General features: G+C 55.8%; 3 protein-coding genes across 3 annotated transcripts in view; 2 read left to right on the top strand and 1 right to left on the bottom strand.

Moving 5' to 3' along the window:
- Positions 1-62: 62 nt before the first annotated feature.
- EAH_00040860 (hypothetical protein, conserved) lies at positions 63-2785 on the bottom strand (the record flags this gene model as incomplete). Its single annotated transcript, XM_013395209.1, has 3 exons — positions 63-443; positions 598-1942; positions 2193-2785. The coding sequence occupies 3 exons, from the start codon at positions 2783-2785 to the stop codon at positions 63-65; spliced, it is 2319 nt and encodes a 772-aa protein (XP_013250663.1).
- Positions 2786-4443: 1658 nt separating this feature from the next.
- Positions 4444-8010, top strand: EAH_00040850 (hypothetical protein, conserved; the record flags this gene model as incomplete). The annotated part of the gene is made up of 1 exon (XM_013395208.1): positions 4444-8010. One exon carries the CDS (start codon positions 4444-4446, stop codon positions 8008-8010), a length of 3567 nt encoding a protein of 1188 aa, XP_013250662.1.
- Positions 8011-10354: 2344 nt separating this feature from the next.
- Positions 10355-14639, top strand: part of EAH_00040840 (hypothetical protein, conserved) — a gene marked incomplete at both ends in the record, with an annotated part of 10123 nt that continues 5838 nt past the window's right edge. Inside the window, one exon of the mRNA XM_013395207.1 lies at positions 10355-14598. Coding sequence (XP_013250661.1) covers positions 10355-14598 — 4244 coding nt within the window. The remainder of the gene's footprint in view (positions 14599-14639) is intronic.

Here is a 14639-nt window from a genome sequence, read left to right as displayed (position 1 = left end):
CTCTATCTGTCTCTATCTGTCTCTGTCTGTCTCTATCTGTCTCTGTCTGTCTCTATCTGTCTCTATCTGTCTCTCCCTGTCTCTATCTGTCTCTGTCTGTCTCTATCTGTCTCTATCTGTCTCTGTCTGTCTTTATCTGTCTCTTTATCTGTCTCTCTGTGCTTCTTTATCTGTCTCGCTCTGTCTCTCTCGGTCTGCGCTGTCTCCTTCTGCTGCGGCATGCTGCTGCTTCTGCTGCTGCTTCTGCTGCTGCTTCCGGAGCTGCGTCTGCTGCTGCTTCTGCTGCTGCTTCTGCTGCTGCTTCTGCTGCTGCGTGCTCCTAATAGGAAGGCCAAAGATGCTGCCTTTGCTGCACCTCTAGCAGCAGCACCTGCAGAGTCAGTAGCAGCTGCAGCAGCAGCAAACAAGTCTTGTTGCGCAGCAGCAGTGGAGGCCTTTAATGCCTGCGACACAAACAAATAGCTTCACTCTCCCTCCCCTTCTTTAGGCCCCAAGCAGCAGCAACAGCAGCAGCAGCAGCAGCAGCAGCAGAAGCAGCAGCAGCAGCAGCAGCAATAGCAGCAGCAATAGCAGCAGCAGCAGCAACAGCAAACGCACGTTAGAATAGTCCCCCAGCTCCAGCAAGCAGCGAGCCCTCCAAGCGTTTGCTGTTGCAGCAAAGGAAGCGACGCCACATGGCGCAGCAGCAGCAGCTGCAGCAGCAGCAGCAAGACGGCCCTCAGCTGTCCTCAATGCTTCTGCAAAGTACCGCTGCAGAGCCTTGCTGCTGCTGCTGTTGCTGCTACTGTTGCAGATGCCGTTGTTGCTGTTGCTGTTGCTGCTGCTGCTGCTGCTGTAGCTGCTGCTGTTGCTGCTGCTAATGTTCGTGTCTGTCTGCTTGAGTACCCCACAGGAATGCTGCTTTGCTGCATCAAGAAGCTGCAGCAGAAAAGGAGCAGCAGCAACAGAATGACAGCTACAGTTCGGATTCCCAACGATTGCCTCATCAGCAGCAACAGCAGCAGCAACAGCAGCAGCATCAGCAGCAGCAGCAGCAGCAAGAGAGGGCCTTACCTGCAGCAGCCGCGACTCTTGTTGTGTCTCTTTTGTTATGCTGCAGCAGAGAGAGCTCCAAGAGAGGAGTTGGGCTTCAGCTAATGCGGTGTCTCTAAACCAAGGAGACAGCAGCCTCCCCCTGCTGCTGCTGCTGCTGCTGCTGCTGCTGCTGCTGCTGCTGTTGCTGGAAAGCAGCAGGAGGGAAGCCTCCAGTCTAAGACCTGCAGAAACAGCTACTAGAAGATGCTGCTGCAGCGCAGCAGCGCGCAGCAGCTGCTGCAGCGCCAAGCAGCGCAGCACTCGCCGAGGTGTGTCCTGCTGCACAAATGTCTCTTCGCCAGCTGCTGCTTCTGTTGCTGCTGTTGTTTCTGCTGCTTCCTTCGCCGTTGCTGCTGCTGCTGCTGCTGCTGCTGTTTCGCGTGCCGCAGCAGCGAGGATTGCAGCAACCACAGCGCGGCGCAGCAGGGCCTTATCTCTCCACGAATTTGCTGCTGCAGAGGGGGTGCCTGATCCTTGCAGCTGCTGCTGTTGCTGCTGGTGCTGCTGCTGTTGCTGCTGGTGCTGCTGCTGTTGCTTCTGTTGCTGCTGCTGCAGCTGCTGCAGCAAATAGGTGGGCAGGCGTCGACGCCACTTCCAGCGGAGTTGCTGCAGTGCTGCAGCAGCATCAGCATCTCCAATGCTCACCTGCTGCTGCTGCTGCTGTTGTTGGTGGTGCTGCTGCTGCTGCTGTTGCTGCTGTTGCTGCTGATGTCGTTGCTGCTGCTGCTGCAGTTGCTTTGCTTTCCGCAGCAAAGTGAATATGCGTGGCTGGCGAAGATGAAGCAGCTGCAGCACCGCCAGACGCCCCGCTAAGTGCGGCAGCTGCAGCAGCAACGCAGCTTGTGCTGCTGCATGCAGCCCCAAAATGCTGAGCAGAAGTAAACCCAGAAGCGACACACTGAATGATTAGTTAGTCGAACAGCAGCAGCAGCACCAGCAGCAACAGCAGCAACAACAGCAACAGCAACGGCAGCAGCAACAACAACAGCAGCTGCAACAACAGCAGCAGCAACTCCAGCAGCAACAACAGCAGTAGCAGTCTCATCAACATAAGCACCTGCAACAACAGCAGCAGCACCAAGGGCAGCAGCAGCAGCAGCAGCAGCAACAGCAATTACCTATTCGGGTTGAGGCGCAAGGCTTTAGCAGCATAGCCGAGGGCCTCTTGAAGCAGCAATTTGCTGCGGACCTTTTCTGACGCCTGCTTCGCAGCAGCAGCAGCAGCAGCAGAAGTAGCTGCTGCTGCTGCTGCTCTTGCTGCAGCAAGTGGTGCTGCAGAGGGGGCCCAAGGCCGGGGGACAGCAGCTCCACGACAACAGCGGCGACGAATGAGGCTGCTAGCGCCTTTGTTTCTTGCTGCTGCTGCTGCTGCTGCTGTTCCTGCTGGTACTGCTGCTGCTGCTGCTGCTGCTGCAGGGCGCAAGGAGGCTTTTGCTGCAGCAGCAGTACAGTCTCCTGCGGCATCAAGGCAGCAGACAGCCAACCTGCAGCAGCAAAAGGCAGAAGGTGCAGAAGCAGGGATATATTTTGCTGCTGCTGCTGTAGCTGCTGCTGCAGCTGCTGTTGCATGCAGCTGGGGCCCCCTGATGCTTGCTGCTCTAGGGGCCCCCATTAAAGAGAGGGTATAGAAAGGAGACAACTTGCCTGGAGAAGGCGACGGAGCGGAGTCTGCTGCTTCTTGCTGCTGCTGCTGCTGCAGCAGCAGCAGCATAACTCTTGAAGGCCTCGCTCCACTGCTGCTGCGCCCGCAGCAAATCACCAGCAGACAGGGGGCCCCACACTTCTGCTTTGTAGTAAGAGCAGCAGCTTCGGCTGTATTGACGAGAGAAGAAGACGGGGGCCCTAGGGGCCCGCATCTCTTTATCTTTTTTAATTGCTGTCTTCTGCTGCTGATGCTCTAGCTGCTGAGGTGTATACGCACCTCATGGAGCCCCTACGTTGCTGCTGCTGCTGCTACAGCAACAGAAGGAGCAGCAGGAGAAAATTATTCAAAACTTCCGCTGCTGTTGCTGCTGCTGCGGTTGCTGCTGCTGCTGTTGCTGCAGCTCCTGTTGCAGCTACTGCTATTGCTCCTGGTGCTGTTGCTGCTGCTGCTATTGCTGCTGCTGCTGCTAGCATGAGTGAAAGGACCCGAGGCCCTCGGGGCCCCGGGCAGCAGCAGCAGCAGCAGCACCACCACGACCAGCAGCAGCAGCAACAGTAGAGGTTCCTCGCAGCAGCAGCAGAAAGAGAAGTAATTACTGAATCAAACTTCCACACTATAACAGCAGCACAAAGTCCTTACATAAACATCAAACCCTCTAAGGGGGCCCCCTAAGAGGGGCCCCCTTCTTAGCTATCGGGCCCCCGGGGGGCCCCCGGGGGCCCGCTGAGGCCCCCAGGGGCCCCCGGGGGCCCCTGGGGGCCCCTGGGCCTCATCGAGGTATGCCGCAGCAGAAGAGAGGTAATAAGGAAGTTCTGTATTGAAATAATATTACTTTTTAATAAAATTTGTCTTTTCTTTTTAATTGTTGTTTGTTTCACTGATTATTGCTGCTGTTGCTGCTGCTGGGATTCAGCAGCAGCAGCAGCAGCAGCAGCAGCAGCAATCGGAGCTGCAGCAGCAGCAGACAGCCACTGAACTGCAGCAGAAGGAAAGACCTACAGGCGAAGCTTAATACAACCTTCTTCTATTTTCTTTGACTCATTTAAACTCTCTTTACTCTTTGGGGGCTTTAAGAGCTGCAGCAGCTGCTGCAGCAGCAGCAACAGCAACAGCAGCAGCAGCAGCGAGTGTCCCTGCACCGCAGCAACACGGCGGAGACTGCGCCTTTCTCTTTTTTAAATATATATCATCTGTCTCTTCTTTACTTTTTGTTTGTTTGTTTGTTTGTTGTTTGTCTTTGTCTCTTCTCTGCTGCCGAGCAAAGCAAATTATAATAATATTACTTAAAGCCCGACAGCAGCAAACCACCAGCAGCAGGCGCTACACCTTGCTGCTGCTGCTGCTGCTGCTGCTGCTGCCTTTCTTTCTGAGGGCTTGAGGCATACAGGCACTGTTTTGTATGCAGCAGCAGCAGCAATAGGAACAGCAACAGAAGCAGTAGCAGCAGCAGCAGCAGCAGCAGGGGCACAACCAGAGCAGCAGCACCAGCATCAGCCGCAGCACAACAACAGCAACAGCAGCAGCAGCAGCAGCACAAGCGGGTTAACTGTTCCTGTTTGTGGGGTGGGAGGAGGTGGGATCGAACGATCCCACTGGCTTCTTTCTTTGTTTGTTTTACTATTCATTTGTCTTTAACTCCTTAGGGTTGCTGCACTTGAGGTGTACGTACAGCCGGCATAGACCAGTGCGCTCAATTCAGCAGCAGCAGCAGCAGCAGCAGCAGTATGCAGCTACACTGGAAGCGATCCCGCAGCCGTGCTGTCTCCTCTCGGTCTTGGCTGCGCCGGCGAGCAGCAGCAAACAGCAGCAGCAGCAGCAGTAGCAGCAGCAGCAGCAGGTGGCGGTGGTCTCCCAGGCGGCCTCCAAAGAGACGAAGACAAAATAATGAGAGCAGAGATAAAACAAAGAGAAGAAGGCTGCAACTCTCTATCAAACGCAGCAGCAAGAATAAACAAAGCAGCTCTGCTTCTGAAGGCGGCAGCAGCAGCAGCAGCAAGAAGCGCTTCTTAAGGAGACACCGCAAAACAAATGAACAGCAAACAAAAAGAAGTCGCTTCAGATTTACACGCCGCAGCAAAGACAAGCAGCAGCAGCAGCAGCAGCGGACTCTCTCTCAAAGGCTGTGGCGCAGCAAACGAAAGACGGAGAATACACAGCAGCAGCAGCAGCAGCAGCAGCAGCAGAAGCGAACGATATCGAAGAAGCTGTGGCGCAGCAAAAGGAAAACAGAAAATGCAGAGCAGCAGCAGCAGCTGCGAACGATATCAATGAAGCTGTGGCGCAGCAAACGGAAGGAGAATACAGAGCAGCAGCAGCAGCAGCAGCAGCAGCGGACTCTCTCTCAGAGGCTGTGGCGTAGCAAACGGAAGACAGAAAATACAGAGCAGCAACAGCAGCAGCAGCAGCGAACGATATCAAGGAAGCTGTGGCGCAGCAAAAGAAAAACAGAGAATACAGAGCAGCAGCAGCAGCAGCAGCAGCAGCAGCAGCAGCAGCAGCGAACGATATCAAGCAAGCTGTGGCGCAGCAAACGAAGAACAGAGAATACAGAGCAGCAGCAGCAGCAGCAGCAGCAGCGGACTCTCTCTCAGAGGCTGTGGCGCAGTAAACGGAGGACGGGCAATACACAGCAGCAGCAGGAGCAGCAGCAGGAGCAGCAGGAGCAGCAGCAGCAGCAGCGGGGGCTCCTCAGCAAGAGATGGCGAAGCAGAAGCAGGCAGCAAACAACACAGCAGCAGCAACAGGAGGAGCAACAGCAGCAACAGAAACGACAGAAGGTCTTCAGTGGCAGCTGGCGTCTCAAGGCGAAGAAGCAGAATGAACAGCAGCAGCAGCAGCAGCAACATGAGGTCACAGAAAACAGCAGCAGCAGCAGCAAAACACGAACTCTCCTTCCTTTCAGCAGATACATGCCCACAAAGAGACAGCAGCAACCAACTGAAGGCGTGCAGCAGCAGCAGCAGCAGCAGCAGCAGCAGCAGGGAGACAATGCTCACCAGCAGCAGCAACAGCAACAGCAAAAGAGCACCGGACGCCTTCTCCCCCTCAGCTGGAAGAGGGAGCAGCCGCAGCAGCAACTGCAGCAGCAGCAGCAGCAGCAGCAATGGGATGAAGCCATTGCCCCGGTAGGAGAGACAGAAGCAGCAATATCCGCTTCTCCAGTGCAGCACCTCAGCAGCCAGAAGAACCCTCAACGTCATGAGCAGCAGCAGCAGCAACAGCAGCAGCACGAGCTGCTGCTGCAGCAAGAAGTGCTGCACGACATGCAGCTGTTACGTAAGGAGATGGACCTGCATCAGCAGCAAGAGCCAGAGTCGAAGCAGCAGCAGCAGCAGCAGGATGAAGGGCATCAGCAGCAGCAGCAGCAGCAGCAAGTGCAGCAGCAAGTGCAGCAGCAGCAGCAATCCCGCGAGTACCGCTGGCGAGCAAAGAAAGAAGAGACAGATAAACAGCTGAGGAGACAAAACGCACAGCGCCCTCAAACACATCACTGGGTGAAGGGGCACTGGCAGCAGCAAACAGAGGAGCAGCAGGAAGAAGAACTGCAGCACGAACTGCAGCAGGAGCCACAGCAGGAACTGCAGCAGGAGCCGCAGCACGAACTGCAGCAGGAACTGCAGCAGCAGCAGCAGCAGCAGCAGGAAGAAAGGGCACATAAGGAGACAAAAAGGAGACACCGCATGGGGAGAAGGGGCGAACGAGATAAACCATCACAGGAGCAGCAGCAGCAGCAGCAGCAAGCTGAACAGCAGCAGCAGCAGCAGCAGCATACGGGGAAAGACAGCCATACACCTGGGAAGCAGCATATGGGCTCCCCACTTGAGCACTTGCAGCAAGAAGCAGCAGCAGCAGCAGACCCGCAGCAGCAGCAGCAGCAGCAACAGCTGCAGCAGCAAGAGGGAGAGGAGATGTCGCTGTCCGATCTGCTGCTGCCGCTGCATGCAGCCGCAGCCCCTCTCCCTGCAGAGCATTGCAACGAACAGCCGCCAGCAGCAGCAGCAACAACAGGAGAAGCAGCAGCAGCAACAGCAACAGGAGAAGCTGCAGCAGCTGCTGCTGCTACGCCGGCAACAGGAGAAGCATCAGTATTAGCAGCAGCAGCTGCTGCTACTGCTGCTGAAGCCGACTATGCTGCTGCTCCCGCTGCTGCTGCTGCTGCTGTTGCAGAGCAGCAGCCCCCAGCAGCACATGAGGAGACAGCAGAGAAGAGAGACAGAAAGAAGGAGACAGCAAAAGAAAGAACAAAGGAGACGAAACAACAAAAGAACGAACAGCAGCAGCACGCGAAGGCGACAGCAAAAGAAGAGACAGAGACAGCAAATATGCAGCCCTTCGCTGTAGAATGTCGCTTGCTGCAGCAAAAGGAAAAGCCTCATTCCAAGCAGCAGCAGCAGCAGCAGCAGCAGCAGCAGCTGGAACGGGAGCAGCAGCACGAGCAGCAGCAGGAGCAGGTACAGGAGCACCAAGAGCAGCTACACGAACAGCAGCAGCAGCTAGTGTTGCATGAACAGGAACAGCAGCAGCAGCAGCAACCGCACGAACAGCAGCAGCAGCAGCAGCAGGAGCAGCAACAGCAGCAAGAAGATCTCAAAGAGACGCAAAAGGCAGCAGAGGAGGAGACAGAAGGAGACACATCCCAGCGGCAGCACCGCGGTCTCCGCAGCCGCAGAAGAAAACCCCACACCCAGCAGCAGTCTCCTGAAGCAGCAGCAGCAACAGCAGCAGCAGCAGGAACGGAAGAGGAAGCAGCAGCAGCTGCAGGAGAAGCCTCCAAAGCAGCAGTGAAAGGAGTAACAGCAGCAGCAGCAGTTGCTGCTGCTGCAACAGCAGCTGCAGCTACAGCAGCAGCAGCAGCAGCATTAGGCGGCGGCTGTGACAATGAGCAGCAGGAAGCAGACCGCAGCAATCAGCAGCAGCAGCAGCAACACAACAAAACACGAAGCAAAGGAGACAGAAGCCGGAGACGCAGAGGTGAATTTGAGTTGCCGCTGCGGAAGAACAGCAGCAACAGCAGCAGCAGAGCCTCTCCTCCGCAGCAGGAGCAGCAGGAGCAGCAGCCGCCGGAGCAGCAAGAACAGCAGCAGCAGCAGCAGCAGCAGCAGCAGGAAGAAGGGTCTACGGCCCTGGAGACACCTGCACGCTGCGATGTACGCCGGGTTCTCAGGCTGCTGCTGCAGAAAGGAGACAGTCTCCTTGCTGCTGCTCTCTGTCTCTTTTCTTCTTCTTCTCAGAGTGCAGCAGCAGCAGAAGGAGACAGCCGCCAGCAAACAAACACCGACAGAGACAACTGAATAAACAAATAAACAAACAAACAAACAAACAAACAAACAAGTTAAACAAATAAATAAACAAATAAATAAACAAATAAACAACAAAGAGATATAAACAAACAAACAAATAACCAAACACAGACAAAAAGGGACAGCAAACAAATAAAAAAATAAACAAATAAACAAGTAGAGACAGAGAGAAAGACAGAGAAACAAACAAACAAACAAACAACAGAAAAATAAACAAAAGACTGCAGCACGAACGGCAAGTGAGTGCTGAACTGTCTCCTTCTTCTCTCTTTTCGTCTCCTTTTGTCTCTTCTTTATCTTTCTGTCTCTTCTTTATCTTTTTCTGTCTCCTTTGCTGCCTTTCGTTGTCTCCTTCTCTGTTTGTTTGTTGTAAGCAAACAAACAGAGACAGATAAACAGCAGAGATTAAACGCCTCTGTGCATGTCTCCTCTTACTCACACGCAAACCCTAAACCCTAAACCCTAAACACTAAACACAGCAGCAGTATCAGCAGCAGCAGTATCAGCAGAAGCAGCAACTTCTGATGCTGCTACGTTCGGTACAGGAGAGACAGAGCAACTCTCTCTTCAGGCGGAGGTGTAGCTAGCTGTAGCTAGCTAGACGTAGCTAGCTGTATCTATCAGTAGCTAGCTCTATCTAGCTGTAGCTAGCTGTAGCTAGCTGTAGCTAGCTAGCTGTATACAGCAGATGGCCTCGTGCTGTGAATGGGCTTCTTGTAGGGGCGGAGGCGATTTGCTGCCTTTCTTTCGCTGGTTTGCTGCTGCTGCTGCTGCTGCTGCTGCTGCTCCAGCTGTTGCAGCTGCTGCAACACGAACGCGCAGCAGCAGCAGCAGCAGCTGTCTCCGTTGCTGCTGCTGCTTCCCGCCAGCAGCATTTTTCTTTCAACAGACACAAAGGCAAACTGTTGCTGCATGCAAAGCCAACATAAAGAAGACAGCAAAAGAAATGAGATAAGACAAAGAGGAGACACAAGATAAAAAGGAGACAGCGAAGAGAGGAGACAGTTTACAAAGAGACAGCTTCAGCTGTCTATCCACCTCCTCCTGTCTGCTCCAGTGCCTCACAGCCACCCTCACACGCACAGCACAGCTAGCTAGCTAGCTAGCTAGCTAGCTACACATTAGCTAGCTAGGCGGTAGCTAGCTAGATAGTAGCTAGCTCAGCTACTTACCGTTTCACACAGCTAGCCTAGCTGCTTAGCTAGCTAGCTCGATAGTCTAGTAGCCAGCTAGATAGCTAGCTGGGCTAGGTAGACAAGCTAGCTAGCTAACTAGGTTATCCAGCTAGCTAACTGGCTCGCCACCTAGCCTAGCTAGCTAGCCACTGAGTCACGTACTCAGCCTAGCTAGCTAGCTATCCATTTTAGTTAGCTAGCCCCTCTATCTACCTAGCTCCTCTAGCTAGCTAGCTCCTCCAGGTAGCTAGCCCCTCTAGCTAGCTAGCCCCTCCAGCTAGCCTAGTTAACTAGCTAGCCTATTTAACTAGCTTCTCTAGCTAGCACAGCTAGCTAGCTGCTATAGCTAGCCTTTCTAGTTTGTTTCCCTAGATAGCTGCTCTAGGTAGCCTAGCTAGCTAACTTCTCTAGCTAGCTTCGATAGCTAGGCTAGCTAGCTAGCCCGAGCTAGCGGTGTGGGGAGGGCTGAGGTGAGCATACACCCGAAGGAAACCCTACAGCAATAGAATTAAAATAACAAAAAACAAACAAAAAGAAATACAAGAGAAGCAGAAGACAAAAGCAGCAGACTCTGCCTCTTCTATTAATGTATCTACAGCAGCAGCAGCAGCAGCAGGAGCAGCAGGAGCAGCAGCAGCAACGGGGACAGCAGCAATAGCTATATCAAAGGGATTAAAAATTTAGAGAGAAGAAACTAAATAAATGTAAAGACAAACTAAATTATTCTTGCTGCTGCTGCTGCTCTTGCTGCAGCAGCTGCTGCTGCCTGCAGCTGCGGTGGGGGGTGTTGCGGGCCCCGGGGGCTGTCGGTGGTGGGGCCCCCCGCTGCTGCTGCTGCTGCTGCTGCTGTTGCTGTTGCTGCTGTGTGGAGGCAGGAACGAGTTTCTTTTATGAAGATCTCCTCTTTGCTGCCTTTCTATGACTCTCTTTTAGCCGTCTCTCCTCGTTGCTGCAGCAGCACAGCAATAACAACGCGCCTGCTGCTGCTGCTGCTGCTGCTGCTGCTGCTCCCGGCGCCGCCGTAACAGCCGCAGCAGCAGCAGCAGCATATGAGCCACAGGCAAAACGATTGCATCACCTGCAGCAGCAGCAACACCAGTTCTCTTTCCAGGATGTCTGCGTGGTAGCAGCAGAAGCTGCTGCTACGGCTACACCTCAAAATGCTGCAGCAGCAGCGCCGCTGCAAGGCAGCAACGGGGGGGCTGCCGAACCCAGCAGCAGCAGCAGCAGCAGCAGCAGCAGCAACGGACAGCTCAGCAGCAGGGGCTTCATTCTTCCCTGCCTTCCTTGAAGGCTCCGTCGTGCGGCCGGTGTTGCTGGGTGGGGAGAATACGCCTCCTGCACAACAGTACAGCAGCAGCAGCAGCAGCAGCAGCAGCAGCAGGAGCTGCTGCTGCAGCAGCTGCTGCAGCAGCAACAGGGGTAGCACTAGTGAAGGCTGCATGTGCGGTGGCATGGCGTCTGCAGCATACACCGCAGCAGGAGAGAGCCGGGGTGAAGAAGCCACAGCAGCAACAGCAGCAGCATCAGCACCAGGAACAGCAGCAGCAGCAGCAGCAGCAGCAAAATGTCTCCCGGATATAGCGTTAAGTGATGTGGTTTGCATGAAGCAGACCCTGAGGGCTTTAGCAGCACGCCGTGTGTATGCAGCAGCAGCAGCAGCTGCTGCTGCTGCAGATGCCCCTTTTAGTGATTCAGCAGCAGCAGCAGCAGCAGATTTTGGGGGGCGCCCGTCTTCTGCGCAAGCAACAGCAGGAAAGGCAGCAGCGGCAGCAGCAACAGCAGCAGCAGCAGACACTGCTCTATTTGCGGCGCAGCGGCGTTCTCTGCTGCAGCAGCAGATAAACCCAGGGCCTTTGCTGCTGCAGCAGCAGCAGCTGCATGCATGCGGCCGCGAGGGAGTAGCGGGAATTCAGCTGTACGTACACCTCAAACGTGCTGCAGTGGTAGTTGGAGACACCGTAATGAAGACAGTGCGCACTTCAAGCAACCCCGTTGCTGCTGTTCTAGCGCCTGCTGCTGCTGCTCCTGCTGCTGCTGCTGCAGCAACAGCAGCAGCAGCAGCAGGATATACTTTGCAGCAGCAAGGCGAGCCGCTGCGACTGTGGCTACTTGAAAGAAGAGGGGCTGCTCGCCACAGCGTCGTTGAGTGCTTCAGCCTCAGCAGCAACAGCAGCAGCAGCAGCAGCGCAGCAACAGCAGCAGCAGCAGCAGAGGGACGAATTTCTGTCGACATTCCTGCTGCTGCTGCACAAATATGGGTCAGTGCTGCTGCTGCAGGCGCTGCCTTCGTGCCGCCGCACTCAAACTCCTGGCTGCGACAGCAACAGCAGCAGCAGCAGCAGCAGCAGCAGCAGCAGCTAGCGCCAGAGGCTACTGTACCGCTGCTTTATTCGATATCTACTCGTAGAGGGGGAACCCTCAGACCTGTGCGCTTCCGCTGCTGCAGCAGTTGTCTATACGGCAGCAGCAACAGCAGCAGCAGCAGCAGCAGTTGTTGCAGCAGTTGCGGAAATCCTGCTTCATTTGTGACCTTTACTCATGCTAGTGGCAGCAGCAGCAGCAGCAGCGGTAGTAGCAGCAGCAGCAGCAGCAGCAGCAGCAAGGCTGCGATCGAGATATTAGGAATGATAGCGGAGCTGCCACTTGCTGTTGCGTTTGCTGCAGCAACGCAGCGTTTGCTGCTGCTGCTGCTGCTTCCTCTTGACGAAGAAGAAGGCTTACCGCTAATGGAGCAGCAAACGCAGCAGCAGCAACACGCAGCAGGCGGAGAACTACTGCTGCAGACACCTAAGCAGCAGCAGCAGCACCAACGACAACACGAGCAGCAGCGGCAACAAGAGGAGCAGCAGCAGCAGCAGCAGCAGCAGGTAAGCTGCTCTGAGGATTCTCCCCTGTATGAGCTGCAGCAGATCCGTTCCTTTGCATGCGCATCTGCAGCAGAAGGAGGAGCAGCGGGAGGCACTGCAGCAGGATCAGCAGCAAGTGCTGCTGCTGCTGCAACGGCGGCAGCAGCAAGTGCTGCTGCTGCTGCTGCAGTGCCGCAAGCACTCCAGCAGCAGGGCTACCACGCGGTGTCTCCCCCTGCGCTGCTGCTGCTGCCTTGGGGGAGGCCTGCTGCTGTTGAGTCGCGGTTGCGTTTGCTGCTGCTGCTGGAGAAGCAGCAGCAAGTGCTGTTGCTGCCACTCCCTGCATGCAGCACCTGCAGCAACAGCAACAGCAACAGCAGCAGCAGCAGCAGCGAGTGTCGCATTATTCCGAATGCCCTGGCATTCTGCTGCTTAAAGGAGACAGCAGCAGCCGCAGCAGCAGAAGCAGCCCTGCCTCTAACAGATGCAGCAGCGCGTAGGGGACGCATCGACGGCTGCGCGCTGCTGTCTGTCTCCCTGCCGCTGCAGCAGCAGCAGCAGCAGCAGGTGGAGGTGAGGGGGAAGAAACCCAAGGGAGGCTGCTGCTGCTGCTGCTTCCCGCTGCTGCAGCACGAGCTGCCTCGATACATGGTGGTTCTGCATATCGACGGGGCCTTGCGGCTGTACGCAGGTAATTTGCTGCTGCAGCAGCTGCTGCTTATTCACCCCGAAGGAAGTTTGCTGCAGCCTGCTGCTCCTGTGGCGATCTCCACACCAGCAGCAAATACCTTCACAGTCACGCTTCTTCTGCAGCGGCAGCAGCAGCAGCAGAAAGAGCAGCAGCAGCAGCAGCAGCAACAGCAGCAGCAACAGCAGCAGATGGGACTTCTTAGAAGCTACCGCTGCAGCGTGAGGCTGCAGCACAGCAGCTGGCTGCTGCAGAGCTGCATGCGGGTCCTCTTGGCGTTGCTGCAGCAGCCGGCAGCAGAAGTGCTGCTTGCTGCTGTCTTCCGTCTCTGTCAGTCGCCTGCCTGCCTTGCGCAGCAGCAGCAGCAGCAGCAGCAGCAGCAGCAACAGCAGCTTGCTGCAGCGGGAATAGAAGAATCCCTGGATGCCGCCTCGCTTGAGTGGAGCGCCTTTTGTCGGCTGCTTTGTTTTGAGGCTTTCTCCCCCTGCAGCAGCAGCAGCAGCAGCAGCAAGTGCAGCAACAGTAGCTGCAGCAGCGGCTGCAGCAGCGGCTGCAGCAGCAACGGCAACATCGAGCACTTTGCGGTTGCTGCAGCAGCTGCTGACCTGCTACAGCTCCATGCTGCAGGGCTATCACAAGAAGAGAATGTGCTGCCCAGACAGCAGCAGCAGCAGCAGCAGCAGCAGCCCCTGTCCAAAGCAGCGGTAGGGCCAGAAGCAGCAGCAGCAGCAGCCGCAGCAGCAGCAGATGCTGCAGCGTCTCCTGCGAAGCGTTTGAGAAGGTCGTCATTGTCGCAGCAACAACACGGAGACAGCTGCAGCAGCAGCAAGCCCTTCTTTGCTGCTTCTAGCTCTAACGATTATAGTTTAGGGGATAAGGCAGCAAACGCAACAAAATTGGCAGCAAGTGCAGCAGAAGCAGCAAGTGCAGCAGAAGCAGCAAGTGCAGCAGAAGCTAAAACTGCAGCAGCAACTGCAGCAGCATTGCGAAGTCTTGACGATGAAGGCCTGGGGCCGCTCGCCTCCATTATCTGCAGCACGCAGGAGATACTCCAGCAGCAGCAGCAGCAGCAAGCGCAGCAGCAACAGAGGCAGCAGCAGCAGCAGCAGCAGCAGCAGCAAGACAACGAAACAGCCTTCATTGCACATGCTGCTCCAGAAGCCCTTCGTTCTGCGCTGCAGTTCCCATCTGCAGCAACAGCAGCAGAAGCAGCAGCAACAGCAGCAACAACAGGAGCGGCTTCTGCTGCTGCTGCTGATGGTGTTTGCTGCTGCAGCGAGAGCGAACTCCCTGTGCTGGGGCTGCGGCAGCAGCTGCCCTGCATTTTTCTGGTGCTGCATTTGCTGCTAGAAGATTTGCTGCTGCGGGAGGTGTCTGCTGACCTCGGAGTGCATCGGCTTGTGCTGCTGCTGCATGCGCTTGCAGGTTTGCTGCAGCTGCCTCTCTTCGCCAGCTATTACCAGTGCTGCTTCGCGTCCACGTTGCAGCAACACAGCAGCAGCAGCAACAACAACAACAGATACAGCAGCAGCAGCAACAGCGTGAGCTGCAGCAAAAGACAAGGCTGCTGCAGCGCACGTTGTAAGGTGCTGCGGCGCCGCTATGCAGCAGCAGCAGCTGCTGCTGCTGTCGGGCAACTGCAGCAGGGTGTTGTTGATGCTGCTGCTGCTGCTTGCCGCTGCAGCAGCTGCGAGCCACCCCTCTTGTTGTGGCTGAGGCAGCTGCAGCAAGTACCTTCGTGCATTGACTTGCTGCAGCAGCTTGCAGGAAGGCGCCCTGCGCAGCAGCAGCAGCAGCAGCAGCAGCAGGGCTCCGCTGCTGCTGCAGCGCTGCAGCGGCTCACCAGGAAGCACGCAGCCCTGCTCGAGTCATTGGGTCTGCAGCAGCAGACACCTGGGGCAATCAGCA

Source organism: Eimeria acervulina, genomic scaffold (assembly GCF_000499425.1).
Source record: "Eimeria acervulina Houghton genomic scaffold, Eah_scaff505, whole genome shotgun sequence".
In the NCBI taxonomy this organism is placed as follows: Eukaryota; Apicomplexa; class Conoidasida; order Eucoccidiorida; family Eimeriidae; genus Eimeria; species Eimeria acervulina.
This window is presented reverse-complemented; position numbering and strand designations above follow the sequence as displayed.